General features: G+C 44.2%; 1 protein-coding gene across 1 annotated transcript in view; it reads right to left on the bottom strand.

Moving 5' to 3' along the window:
* Positions 1-4,989: 4,989 nt before the first annotated feature.
* LOC308089444 (phosphatidylinositol transfer protein beta isoform-like) overlaps positions 4,990-13,059 on the bottom strand; it is a 39,793-nt gene continuing 31,723 nt past the window's right edge. The window contains exon 11 of the mRNA XM_080434162.1: positions 4,990-9,279. Coding sequence (XP_080290288.1) covers positions 9,232-9,279 — 48 coding nt within the window. The 3' untranslated portion in view covers positions 4,990-9,231. The remainder of the gene's footprint in view (positions 9,280-13,059) is intronic.

Here is a 13,059-nt window from a genome sequence, read left to right as displayed (position 1 = left end):
CACACACACACACACACACTGCGCGCAGCAGTGGTGAAAAAAGTACTCAAATGTTTTACTTAAGTAAAAGTATCAATACTAGTAGGCTACTCTGTTACAAGTAAAAGCCCTGAATTAAAAATGTACTTGAGTAAAAGTACAAAAGTATTGGTATCAAAATGTACTTAAAGCACCAAAAGTAAAAGTACTACAACGTTTGAAAATAGCAGATCTACAAGCTCACGATGCGACGCATTGTGAGCTTGTAGATCAGCTATTTTCAAACGGCCAAAATGTATGCAGAGCTGAAGTGGTTAATGTACGTTTTGTAATAATAATCAAAATCTACAAAGTAACTAAAGTTTTCAAATAATTGTAGTGGAGTAAAAGTCCAATATTTTAAAGTATAGACAATTGGAAATACTCCAGTATAGTAAAAGTACCTCAAAATTGTACTTAATTACTTTACACCACTGGCGTGCAGGGGTGGCAAACACCTCCTCGTCTATCAGACAAGAAGCTAGAGGAAGGAAGGAAGGAGAGATATGATAGAAGGAGATGATTATTTGAAAGAGAAGGGAACAAGTCTATGTAAGGCAGAAATAACAAAGATGAGTAGAGAGTTCTGTTTGGCTGCTGCAGAGGTTCGATCGAGGCCATTGCTTCTCTGTTGTATATGGTGGATAATGCATTAAGGACTGAGTGCTGCTTGACAGCCTTCATACCCGAGACCCAGCTGGGGGGCAGCATCATAAGAGTTCTACCTTGACAAACACAAAAGGTGTATATGTAGCAGTATGAGCTACCTTGACTGCCTTGACTGGCAGGGCCATCTCAAGCCCCTTAAAAAATAACGTGAACCACTTAGCCCCATTGTATACGTCAGTGGTTTTCAACCCTTTTCATGTCAAGGTCCATTATTTATTGGGCATTTGAGTCATGGACCACCGTTTGATGAGATTTAGACTCTCTGACCCCAAGACCTAGAATATGTTATCGTTGGATACGATTTTGTCCACAATTCCATGTTGTATTAAAGGTTTAATGACATTCACTTTTACACCACATTCAAAGTCTTTGTCCTGGTCCTTCAAAAGTGTACAAAAAGTTTTAAGTGAAAATTCCATTCCAGTGATCCATGGCAGGTGTTTTTCTCTCACATTTCTAAAGCCTTTTCAACTGCAATGAAAAAAGAAATCTTTGCCTGCGGGTGTCGCTGGTGAGGGATTTTGCCTGTCAATCATCGCCTCTGCTCCGCCCCCCCCAAAGGAAAGGATAGGGGAGGGGAGGGGCGAGGAGGAGAGTGGGCGGGATTAATCGACTGTGACCTCACTGTCGAAGGGCAAAGCTCAGATTACTTTTCAGCCTAATTATTCAGAAAACCCCAGACCACAGAAAATCCACTGAATGTTCTAAGTTCAGGTTTTTTGGGTGTAATTGAGGTCATAAAACCCCAAATAAAACATTGAAAATAAAAAAAGTGAAAATGAATGTCATGATACCTTTAATGTTGGTGCCATAAGGAGAGATAAACAGGCAAACGTTGATCAAAATAACAATGATTTAATTAAGTAATGCAGATGTTTAACAAGAATACAATTCTTGAGAGCGTAAAATGAAACCAAATGGATCTGTAAGAGTCCATTTGGTTATACCAACTCTTCATCATTTAGCTGGGGACCAGCTGGAACCCCCTCAGGGACCACTGGTATACGTCATCGTACAATGGTCGTGTGGAGAAAATAGCCAGTCTACAAGCTCACTATGGGTTGTAGCCAGGCTTGTAAAATCCCCTATGACATGCTCAAAATAAGGATGCCATGGTTGAAAGAGGTAAAACAAAAACAAAAAACAACTGACGAAGCTTTAATAACTGTGACATACATTAGCTGCCACCCCTGTGTGAAGTCATCCTGCAGATGGAGACAGTTAAGTGTGACAAACCGGTGGCATGGTCTCTTTACCCCCCCCCCCCCACCCACCCACCCACCTCAACCCCCCCAAAGTGATGACAAATAGCCTACAGCGTAGAGTTGCTTCTTCATGACAATGGACAGTCTCAAGCTCTTTTCAGCATGGTTACAATACCACTCTGTTCTATTGTGATTTAGTGGTCAATTTATCTCCATATTTTGCTCAATAGGACAAGATAGCAGAAGTGAGCGTCCCTCCTTCTCTCTACCCTTAATTCATCGCGTTAAACACAGCTTTTTCCTCAGATAGACATATTACCATGGTGGGCGGGGCGGGGGGGTACAACTGTGCGGCGCGGAGTCGGTCTGTGGTGTCTTCCATGGGCCCTGTCACTCAGCCAGGGCCATCCTAGCTCCCGGGGTCAGAGCAGGTTAAGCAGCATCTGTCATCCAGAGGAACGGCATTGTGTTGTGCGGGGAGGGCTTTTGCGACAGAGAGCCCCCTTCCCTACAGTCTGCCCGGGTCCACACCTCTCAGCCATGAACAACAGGAAGGACCCAGGGAGAATCTCTGGGGCTCGACTCCGACCCGGGCTCGGAAGACGAGGAAGCACTCTGACATCACTGCCATCGAGCGGAGGCCAAAAATAACTTTCCGCCCCCCTTCCCTCAGAGGACCTGTGGCCCCCCGTGCAAATCCGGCCCCAAGAGGGTCACACGTACAGGGCATGTGGGGACCCATACACTACAGTTATATAGGCTCACAGTACTGCCACTTCCTGTAACAGGCCCCAAACAACAGAGGCTCTATCACCTCAGGTCTCTTGCAACTCCGGTCACGTGATGCAATTTCGGCACAGCTGTCCAGCGGTCCAGCTTTGTTACATCGTGCGGTGTGTGTGTAGAATGCAAATTCTGTTATGACCCATTTTAAGAATGCAGTACCATTGGTTGATGAGCTAAGCCCGTTTTTTGTGCTGGGGCTATCATAAACGTGTTGTCAGCCCAAATTCTTTCCTCAGCTCCCTCAGTCTGGGTGCCCTGCTGTGGGAAGTCTTGAGCCTCCCTTGGAGATTCATTACTTCTACTCATCTGTTCTCTCATTTATTTAAACTACAAGGGCTTCACTCGTGACACGTCGCTTCATCTTCTTTGCAGAGAGGATGGATGGATGCATGCATGCCTTGGTGTAGTGTGGAGTGTGAGCTGCCTGCTTAACAGGAGGTGTGTGGGCGACTCTCTGCCCATCTCCCCTTTTAGAAACGGTATTATTTGCCTGCTCTGGGGCAGCAGATATGACTTGTTTCCGCACAGCCATAGAGCAGCATGTGACCAGTCTAACACAAACAATAAAACAGCGGATATCTCAGCCGGCAGACTGAGCTGTTCTTCCTGCTCTTTAACACTGATTCCGTTGTTGTTTTGCAACACTATTAACTGACCCTGCAGGACGGGACAGACGAGGGCCACATGTACGCAGGTTTCTCTTAAGGAATGTTTCTCTTATCTGATGCACATTTTTTTACATGAGCCCCTGGCTGTCCCCTTCTCAGCCCTCAGCCCCTGGCCAACAAACACCAATCATTATTTCAGGACAATTCATGGATACAAGTTAACTAACAATGACCATATCTCGCATAGAATTTCTGATTTGTAGACTTTAGGTACATATTAGCAAACACCATCACCATCGTGATTCTGATCTTTAGCCCATTAAGACCGGGAATGCATCTGCGTCATTTTGAGATTTCTTGGGCTAAGAGTGCTAGAGAGCTTGTAGATCTGCTATTTTTTTTTAATCGTGAAAGCTTGTGCAAATCTTTGAATATACATATATTTTTAAAGCAAACATTTGTAACTCAAATCTTTGCTTCTGGTGATTCTACAAATGTTTTCTAAATCCTAACAGTTATTTTTTTAAACGTATGTTGCTATATCAGTGGTTCTCAAACCTTTTCAACTCAAGGACCCGCAAAATGATGTATTTGACCACCAACCACCATCTCAAATATGTTGTTCCAGGGACCCCCCAGAAGCAAAGATTTGAGTTACAAATGTTCACTTAAAAAAAACTAAAAACCCATATTAATGTTAACGATTTTTCAAAAATAGCAGATCTACAAGCTCATATCGCAGCGCTCTGAGCTTGTATATCTGCTATTTTTGAATAGCCAAATGAATCTAAAAATGACAGATTCTTTCCCGGTCTAATGGGTTAAATGAAATACTGTCACCCACTGGCCTCCTTGATGCCACCGTGACTGGTAGGCGTTTGTGCAGGTCTTACCCAGGTCTTTAGGAGAAAAAGGGGCTTTGCTGTCACGCTTCTTCAACCAGCCCCATCAACAGGTCCACTGGTTTGAGGACAGCTAGCCTCACCTAGTTGCCCCAAAATCAAGCAGACGTACATTTTTTAATGCAAATCAACAGCAAATGAAGAATCAATTAACAGTTTGAAGGCCTGACCGGGTGGCACAGGGCTCAAAGTTCCTGCCCCCCAACATGGAGACATGATTCCTCCACGGTGCACCAGGCTTGGACAGGCGTTCCGATGAACACAGTTGGCCCGTCGTGGGTAAGGCGTTCTCTATGGCATTGGTTCTCAAAGTGGGGTCCGGGGACCCCCAGGGATCCTTCGAGGGGTACCAGGGGGTCCCCAGCAAAATTAATCAATATACAGTGTCACAATCATTTTAATCACTTTAACCATATCTTATAGTTTGGCTATTCAAAAATAGCAGATATACAAGCTCATAGTGCGGCATCGAGTGCCGCACTATGAGCTTGTAGATCTGCAATTTTTTAAAAACCATGAAAACTTAAGTATATTTTTTAAAGCGAACATTTGTAACTCAAACCTTTGCTTCTGGGGGGTCCTTGGAACAAAAAAAATTTAGACGGGGGTCCGCGGCCAAATACATATCAATTTGGGGGTCCTTGACATGAAAAAGTTTTAGAACCACTGCATTAGTGACTCCGACAGGTTGGTTAGTATGAGTCACCACCACTGTGACATGGGGACTACACAGGACATGGGGGAATTGGGAGTTGGCATAACAACTAAATAGATAATGGGGGGAAAAAAATAATCAATTAACAGTTTTGAGGTGAAATTTATTCGATATTTAGATACAATGTGTAGACTTTATGGCACAAAAAAAGAAAAAATCTACAGAGAGAAAAGGCACGACATTATACATTCACTACCATGTCCCCTGAATTCCATAAGATGATCAGAAACATTTAAAAGCAAACCTTTTTAGACATTAAGCATTTGTCGATTTCAAAAATCATAATTAGATTTTATTTTTTCCTGTGAAGATTCCCTCTACCACAACATTGCCTTGACAGATGGTAAACCATTGATTTATGCAGAATATTTGTTTTGCCACTGGGTTTTTGATATTTAATAGACAACAGGGGTAATCATGAAGACACACTAAAGACCAGTTGCCTTGTCTCACACATAAAATTATCTCTTTGAGAGGTATGCATCATAGCTCAATACAGTTACAGTTCAAAAGGCTTTAGCTGTCCTCTCATATAGTTTACAGACCACATATTACAACATATTACCCCATTGTGATGAGACTATTGCCATTTTGCCCATGGAAAGCATGTGTTACAGTTGAAGGCAGTGATACACAAGGTTAAGCTTGAGTTATACTTGAGCTGAGTGTGGGTGTGGCACACCGAAAACAGCCGACCTACAAGCTACAAGAGCTTGTAGATTCGGTACTTTCGGTTCGGGACACTGGCGCGCAACTTAACCCTTTAAGACCTGGAACGCATCTGTGTCACTTTAGATTTCTTTGGCTATTCAAAAATAGCAGATATACAAGCTCATAGCGTAGTTAGGATTTAGATTTTTTTGAAGAATCGCCTCAGGTCTGGTATAACTCAGGCTTAACACGTTGGTCAACAGATGGGAAACGGTATCCGCGTTCTTGCCTCAGCATTGTCCCGTCACAGACACACACAAATACACTGTCCAGAGAGACCCATAAAACCTTGCCCCAAAACCTGCCTAGTAGAGTATATCACAGGCTTAAGGCAAGTGCTGAATACATGTAAACGAACCACATCTGCAGATCCATTCATGAAATATTGGCAAGTCATCACGCCTTTTTCTGGGGTAAGTTTTTCACGTACACAACCCCCCAATCAGGTTCAGAAAATATAAAAATATTACCAATCTTATCTCCTCAAAAATATCCTGTTACATCTGTAAGTGTTGTATATTAAAAAAAACAAAAAAACACTGAGGTTGGATCATGAACTTCTGATGGCGACTGCCCCGTTTTTCCATTTTATTTTTGTCATATTTTCTCGTTTGTCTCCGTTTTCTGCAAGTTCTGCGCTGGTGAGATTATGAATTTCCCCTTTGGAGATAAATCAATAAAGTATATCTAATCTAATCAATTCAACAGACATGCACACACCCGTACGAACAGAAACTTGAGCACACAAAAGCGTTAAGGTTTCATGATGAAGGCAATGTTTGTCTGGAACAACAAGTTAATCCAGTGCCACAACAATTCAGAGCCTAGAAAACTTGACATTCTCAAACTGGGAAGTTGACGGAGCTAATATGGCATATTGTGTGTGTGTGTGTGTGTGTGTGTGTGTGTGTGTGTGTACGTTTAAAAATCCCTGGTTTAAGGCCTGAACTGGAACATGTACGGTCCTCCTGTAGCAGAGAACATTCCACTAACTTTCCTAGCTACCAGTTTATTCTCATTATAGTCGCTCACTGACAGCTTAAGTGATGCAACATAGAGATATATGGGAAAGCTTAGGCCAATAAGAGAAGGTGAAACCATCTGTACTCCTACACTCCGCCATAACCACTTAGACCCTATATACTTAGCTGTACGTCAATAGTACGGGAAAATAGCCCACAGCCTTTTTTACAGTAGGTCTGCTATTTTCACTGAATGTTTTGCCTATTATGACATGCCCAGAAGAGGGATGCTAGGGTTCATGTGGGGGAAAAAGAAATAAGAACAAAAAGTAGTCACCACACACTTCTCAGACTTCTCCTCTTGCTTAATCCATTAAGACCGGGAACGTATCTGTGTCAATTTAAGATGTCTTTGGCTATTCAAAAATAGCAGATCTACAAGCTCATAGTGCGGCACCGAGTGCCGCACTATGAGCTTGTAGATCTGCAACTTTTTTTTATCGTGAGAATTTGTGCAAATATTTGAATATATATATTGTTTGACTCAAATCTTTGCTTCTGGGGATTCTACAAATGTCTTCTAAATCCTAACAGTTTTTTGAAAAAACTGGTGGTTCTCAAACTTTTTTTTATGTCAAGGACCACCCATGTATTTGGCCGTGGACCCTGTGGAATATTTTGTTCCAGGGTCCCCCCAGAAGTTGTAGCATGAGTTAAAAATGTTCACTTAATATATATATATATTAAAACATTTGCACACATTGTCACGATAAAAAAAAAAAATAGCAGATCTACAAGCTCTATTTTTGAATAGCCAAAGAAATACAAAAAATGACACAGATGCGTTCCCGGTCTTAATGGGTTAAGGTCTGACATATACTGTAACTGTACATGTAGGAGGGCTAAGCGACGGTGTTAACCCTCAAAGAGGCAAGGGACGAGCCCCCACTGTGTAAAACCAGGGAGGTAGAGCTATAGAGCGTTGACTGGCTGGCTGGCTGCAGAGGTACAGTGGTGGTAGAGCTAGAATAGAAGGGGGGTCCAGCAAAAAAGGAAGGCGAGCGAGCAGCATGTGGTGCTGGTGTCGACTGGGTGGTGCAAAGGGGGGGGGGGGGGTAAGGCTGCTACATCTCTGTAAACAGACCCAGCATGCAACACACGCGCGCACGGGCAAGGCGGGCGGGCGGCCGCGGTAGATGCAGTAGTCTACCTGTCAGCTCTCCGCTAGGGAAGGACTTAAGCAAAACAGCAAAATACACATACACATGTACACTGAACCTCAGAGAACCGGTGAAGTAAGGCATGCCTCTGGGGTGGGATGGGCGAGGTGGGGAGGGGGGGGGGGGTATGCAGCTCATGACAAGAGGCTGGAGGGGCGTAGCACCATCTGTGGCTGTTTTTCAGTGCGGTTTTTCTCTGGGGACATCCGTTAGGGGCGGCAAGAACTTGTGTGTGTTATGGATGTGTGTGTGTGTGTGTGTGTGTTTATAATAGGGAGTGTTTGGGGGAAGAAGAAAAAAATGGCAAGAGCGGGTAAACACTTCCAAAGTAACTTCCTTCACAGCTGAACCGAGCCTGCATGGATCTGCCCAAGCTCAAGCTTTCAAGAGATCAGTCACTGCAAAGGCATCCACACCTGTGTGTGTGTGTGTGTGTGTGTGTGTGTGTGTGTGTGTGTGTGTGTGTGTGTGTGTGTGTATTCATGTACGCATGAATTTACTAGTGTTTGTGCTTATGTGTGCACTATGTGTCATGTGTGTGCGTGTTCAATTTAGAAGGTTGCGGGGAGAGTGAATACCTGTTTGGACAAGATTGTCAGTGTTAATAAGACACGTTGGGGTGGGGTGTTGGGGTGGGGGGGGGTTGGAGAGGGTACGATGGGGTGTTAGTAATCTCTTAATGAAGGTTGCGGCAGGAAGGGACATGAATATGAGCAACACATGAGAGATTTGTGCTAGAAAATGCAAACCGTTGGAGCTACAGTATGTACAGCTAAAAGACAGGAGGAGACAAAAAGATGTTCGGAGAGAGAGGTCAGGGAGGTCACCGTCTTGAGAGGAATGTTTCAGAGACGACATTAAACACGAAAAAAGGAGAAAAAAAATAAAACATAATAAATCAAAAAAATATGGCAACAAGACTACGGAGGAAAGTGTCCTCTCAGAATGACACAAAGTACTTGGTCCAACACCTGCCGTTGTTGTGGAAATTTGCGCCAATTAGATTGCTTCATAAAATATTCATCTCTATATCGGAAGTTAGTAGCTCCTCTTCATACCTATCCAGAGGGCTAGGTTTGCCCCCAAAAAAACAAGGGCAATAGCCGATAAGATAGCCGGCCACTCCCAGCCGCAGGAGATCAAAAATTAACAGGGAGCCTTTATCAGCTAAAAGATCGGGATTGTGTTCTAGAAAATCAATTCCTCTGTTGGATAGAATGTCTATGATTGGGTGCAGGGCGAGGGATCCGTTCTACTGATCGATCATCATCGGTAACAGAAACCCTCTCCCCTCCATTGGCCTGAATTGGTTTTAAAGGTGAAGGTGGCACCCTTAGGGAGCATCCCTCTTCATCGCTAGTCTTCGTCGCTGTTGTCGTCATCATCACGGTTGTTGAGTTTGTCGTTTATTTAAAATCCATGTCCATTTTTTTCGTCACTCGTCGGCGGCGGTGGTGCCTCGTACTTGGCCCTGTTGGCGAAGCTGTGGAGAGAGAGGGGGAACAACAGAGGCAAATAAACAGCCATTAGCTCTCACTGTGTTGCTACTGGCTAAACAAGTGAGGGCAGGTTTGTGGGCGATGCATGCATCAACAAGTGGAATTCTGCACAAATGGGTCGCTGGCGACTGTGAATGGGAGCCGGCCGAGGTTTATATTCATCATTCAAATCTGATTCACCTACTAATGTAAAAAAAAAGAAAAAAAGACCAAAATCTAGATCATTTTCTTCATTATCAGACTTATTGAGCTCCTTGTTTGTTTTCCCAGGGAGATAAAAGCATCACTTTCAGATTCCACCCAGCCCGAGGCTGATGGCTTTAGAAAGTCAATTAGTGGCTGAATCTGATAGCCGAAACACCTTAACCCGTTCAGTCCTGGGACCGCATCTGTGTCATTTTAAGATGTCTTTGGGCTATTCAAAGATCACAATAGCAGATCACTAGATCTGCTTTTTTTTTTTTTTATCGTGAAATTTGAGCAAATCTTTGAATATATATTTTTTAAAGCGAACATTTGTAAGTCAAATCTTTGCTTCTGGTGGGTCCCTGGAACAAAATATTTTGAGATGGGGGTCCGCGGCCAAATACATATAATTCTGGGGGTCCTTGACATGAAACAGTTTGAGAACCACTGATATGATATAGAAACATACGTTTTTCAAGTGAGTTACAAAAAATATATATATATTCAAAGATTTGCACAAATTTACGATTTTTCTAAAATAGCCCAAAGAAATGTTAAAATGACAGAGATGCGTTCCCGGTCTAAACGGCTTAATGGAACAGTTCAGGCAAACGGTTGGCCCCCTAAACAGAGGAGGAATAAGACAGATCTGATGAAATGGTGCGAGGATTCATCCTACCACCTCTCCATCCATTCTTCCCTCCTCCCCGCCGCCGCCGCCGTCCCTCTCAATCACAGCACAGGGCTCTCCTTTTCAACTGCAGAATTCCATTTGTATGTTAATGAGGGAGAGAGGGAGCCATCTTGAAGGGCCCCCCCCTCCCCTCCCCTCCATCCCTCAACCACCACACCACCACCACCCAGTCGATGTTAGCACAGAGAAGCAGACAGAACTGTTAGTGCATATAGTCGTCTCTGCAGGACGTGGCGTTCCTATAAGCCTTGATTCTTTTATACTTGGTTGCACACGGGTTGTTTCTGCGACCGACGCCTCGTGTGACCTTGTAGATCTGATCATTTTAGTGCGCACAACACCCATCCGCTTAGTGATGGGTCGTTCATGATCGATTCGTTCAAAAGAACTAGTTCATTGCCGTGAATGTGAACGAGCTCGTTCACTTACTGAAACCGTTACGTTCACGCTATCGTTCATGCCCCCCCCCCCCCCATCCCCTCTCCCAGTACACAGGACGGGAGGGCGGGCTGTACGTGTGACGTAATAATAACGCTCCCGCAATGGTGTTTTTCACTAGAAAATAGCGCTACTGAACGAGAATGTGAACGAATCATTTGAACAAATCGTTGCCGTGAACGTGAACGAAATCGTTCGTTCACTGAAATGAACGTTTTTTCCCCACCACTACCACCCGCACGCAACCAAGTATATAAACTCAGGCATTACTCACCCACGATCAGGTGCAATCTCACCACACAATGAACCCTGAAGGATCCTACGAAGACGATGTCAGCTTGAGACCTGACATCTCAGTCGGGAGACTAAGCTTAACTAAAAACCTGTCTCCTCGGCTCAGCTCTCTAAGGCACTGGTTCTCAAAGTGGGGTTCGGGGACCCCCAGGGTTCCTTGAAGGGGTTCCCCAGCATAATTTGTTACCGTGGCTATTTTCTTAAATTTTTTAAAAATCTTGAAAGTATTTGGAACATTTTTAATTATTTTGTATTTTTAACATGAATATTCTCTTCTGGGGGGGGGTCTCTGGCACAAAAATCCGCAGCCAAATATATATCCCTTTGGGAGTGAAAAAGTTACAAGAATTCTTTTGAGAACCATTGCTCTAAGGTGGAGGGACGTGATTCTGGAGGTTTTATGATTGTAAATAAAGAAAAGTCCAGTGGGATTTGGGGCGAGTGAGTGGTGGCGGTCGTAAGCCTGCCGTCCCTCAGGATCCTTTAACGCTATGCGGTCTTATATAGGGGCCGAGTAGTGCGACCCGGCTGACCTCCCCGGCCGGCGCAGAGGCTCAGGGCCGAGCGCTCATCGAACAACCGCAGCCCCTCTTTGATGCAACCCGTCTGTTTACGTGCTCCAGGGGGAAAATAGGAAACACATGGCGGGTTTGGGGCGAGATGTTTAGCCCATTAAGACCGGGAACGCAGCACGTGTGTCATTTCTAGATTTCTTTGGCTATTCAAAAAAGTAGCAGATATACAAGCTCATAGCGCGGCAGTGCCGCGCTATGAGCTTGTAGATCTGCTATTTTTTGGATAAATCGTGAAAATGTGTGCAAATATTTGAATATATATTTTTTAAAGCCAACATTTGTATCTCAAATCTTTGCTGTTGGGGGTACCTACCTGGAACTAAATATTTTAAACATCTTCGCTTTGAAAAATATGTATTCAAGGATTTGCACAAATATTCACGATTTTTCTAAAATAGCAGATCTACAAGCTCATAGCACGGCACTCGGTGCCGTGCTATGAGCTTGTATATCTGCTATTTTTTAATAGCCAAAGAAATAAAAAAAATACAGATTCTTTCCCGGTCTAAATGGGTTAGGGGGGGAGCACAGAATGCTCCATGTTGGTAGTGGGCCAGGAATGTTTGATCCTGGCCCACTTTGGCCAGTCCAGCCCCGGATTCCTCCCTTTTTTCTCCTTGTACGGCCAAAAGCTCTCAGGCTGATATTTAGAGCAACGGCCAAAAGGGAACCAGTGGCCTTACGGAGAATGTGATACACAGAAATGAGAGCCTGTGCATGCCAGAGGAGTGTTTTTAATGTGTTTTCTATGGTGATTCTTTGGACTGTAAGGTGCAGGGCTTGCGCATAGGCTTTTTTCTTTGGATGTTTTTTGACTGACCGCCACCTCGTACTAGTCGCCTTGAAAGAAGAAACGAGAGCTCGACTGCGATTCTGGGAATAGTCTGCACAGATGTCTGGATACTCACAAATAGATTGAGTAGGCTTGTGCGCGTGCACGCACACACACACACACACACACACACACACACACACACACACACACACACACACACACACACACACACACACACACACACACACACACACACACACACACACACACACACACACACACACACACACACACACACACACACACACACACACACACACACACACACCACGGCAGGGAGCGTTTCACTAGGTCAGCAAAAAACACTTAACGACCTGGCAAATGCTTCATATTTCTCTGAGATCTGGTGTTATTGATTAACTAATTCAGACTGAACTATGGAGTTAAATGTGCACACACACACACACACACTCAAAACAGTGACCACAAACCACCCTTTCTCAACACCACAGTATGGCGTGAAAGCAGCATAGCCATGCAGAAAACACAGAGATCCTGGAGGAAGAATCCATGAAGACGGAAGCAACAATGGGTCTCTATAGCAGCCATTGCCTCTCGGCAGTTTCAGACTTACACAGCCTCCCTGAGCCCTACACCTGGCCCAGCTACTCTTCTGCAGCCTTCGTGCCTCGTACAGAGCCCTTCTTACGCATCTAGATCACAGCAAAATCACAGAACGGAGGGGTGAAGTTACAGGTTCGTTTCCCCCCGGAAATATTTTAATGATCCAGGATGTGAAGAT

This window comes from Gymnoscopelus braueri (genome assembly GCF_963280865.1).
Source record: "Gymnoscopelus braueri genome assembly, chromosome: 7".
Taxonomy (NCBI): domain Eukaryota; kingdom Metazoa; phylum Chordata; class Actinopteri; order Myctophiformes; family Myctophidae; genus Gymnoscopelus; species Gymnoscopelus braueri.
Note: the sequence above shows the minus strand (reverse complement) of the source record. Positions and strands in the feature narration are given on the sequence as shown.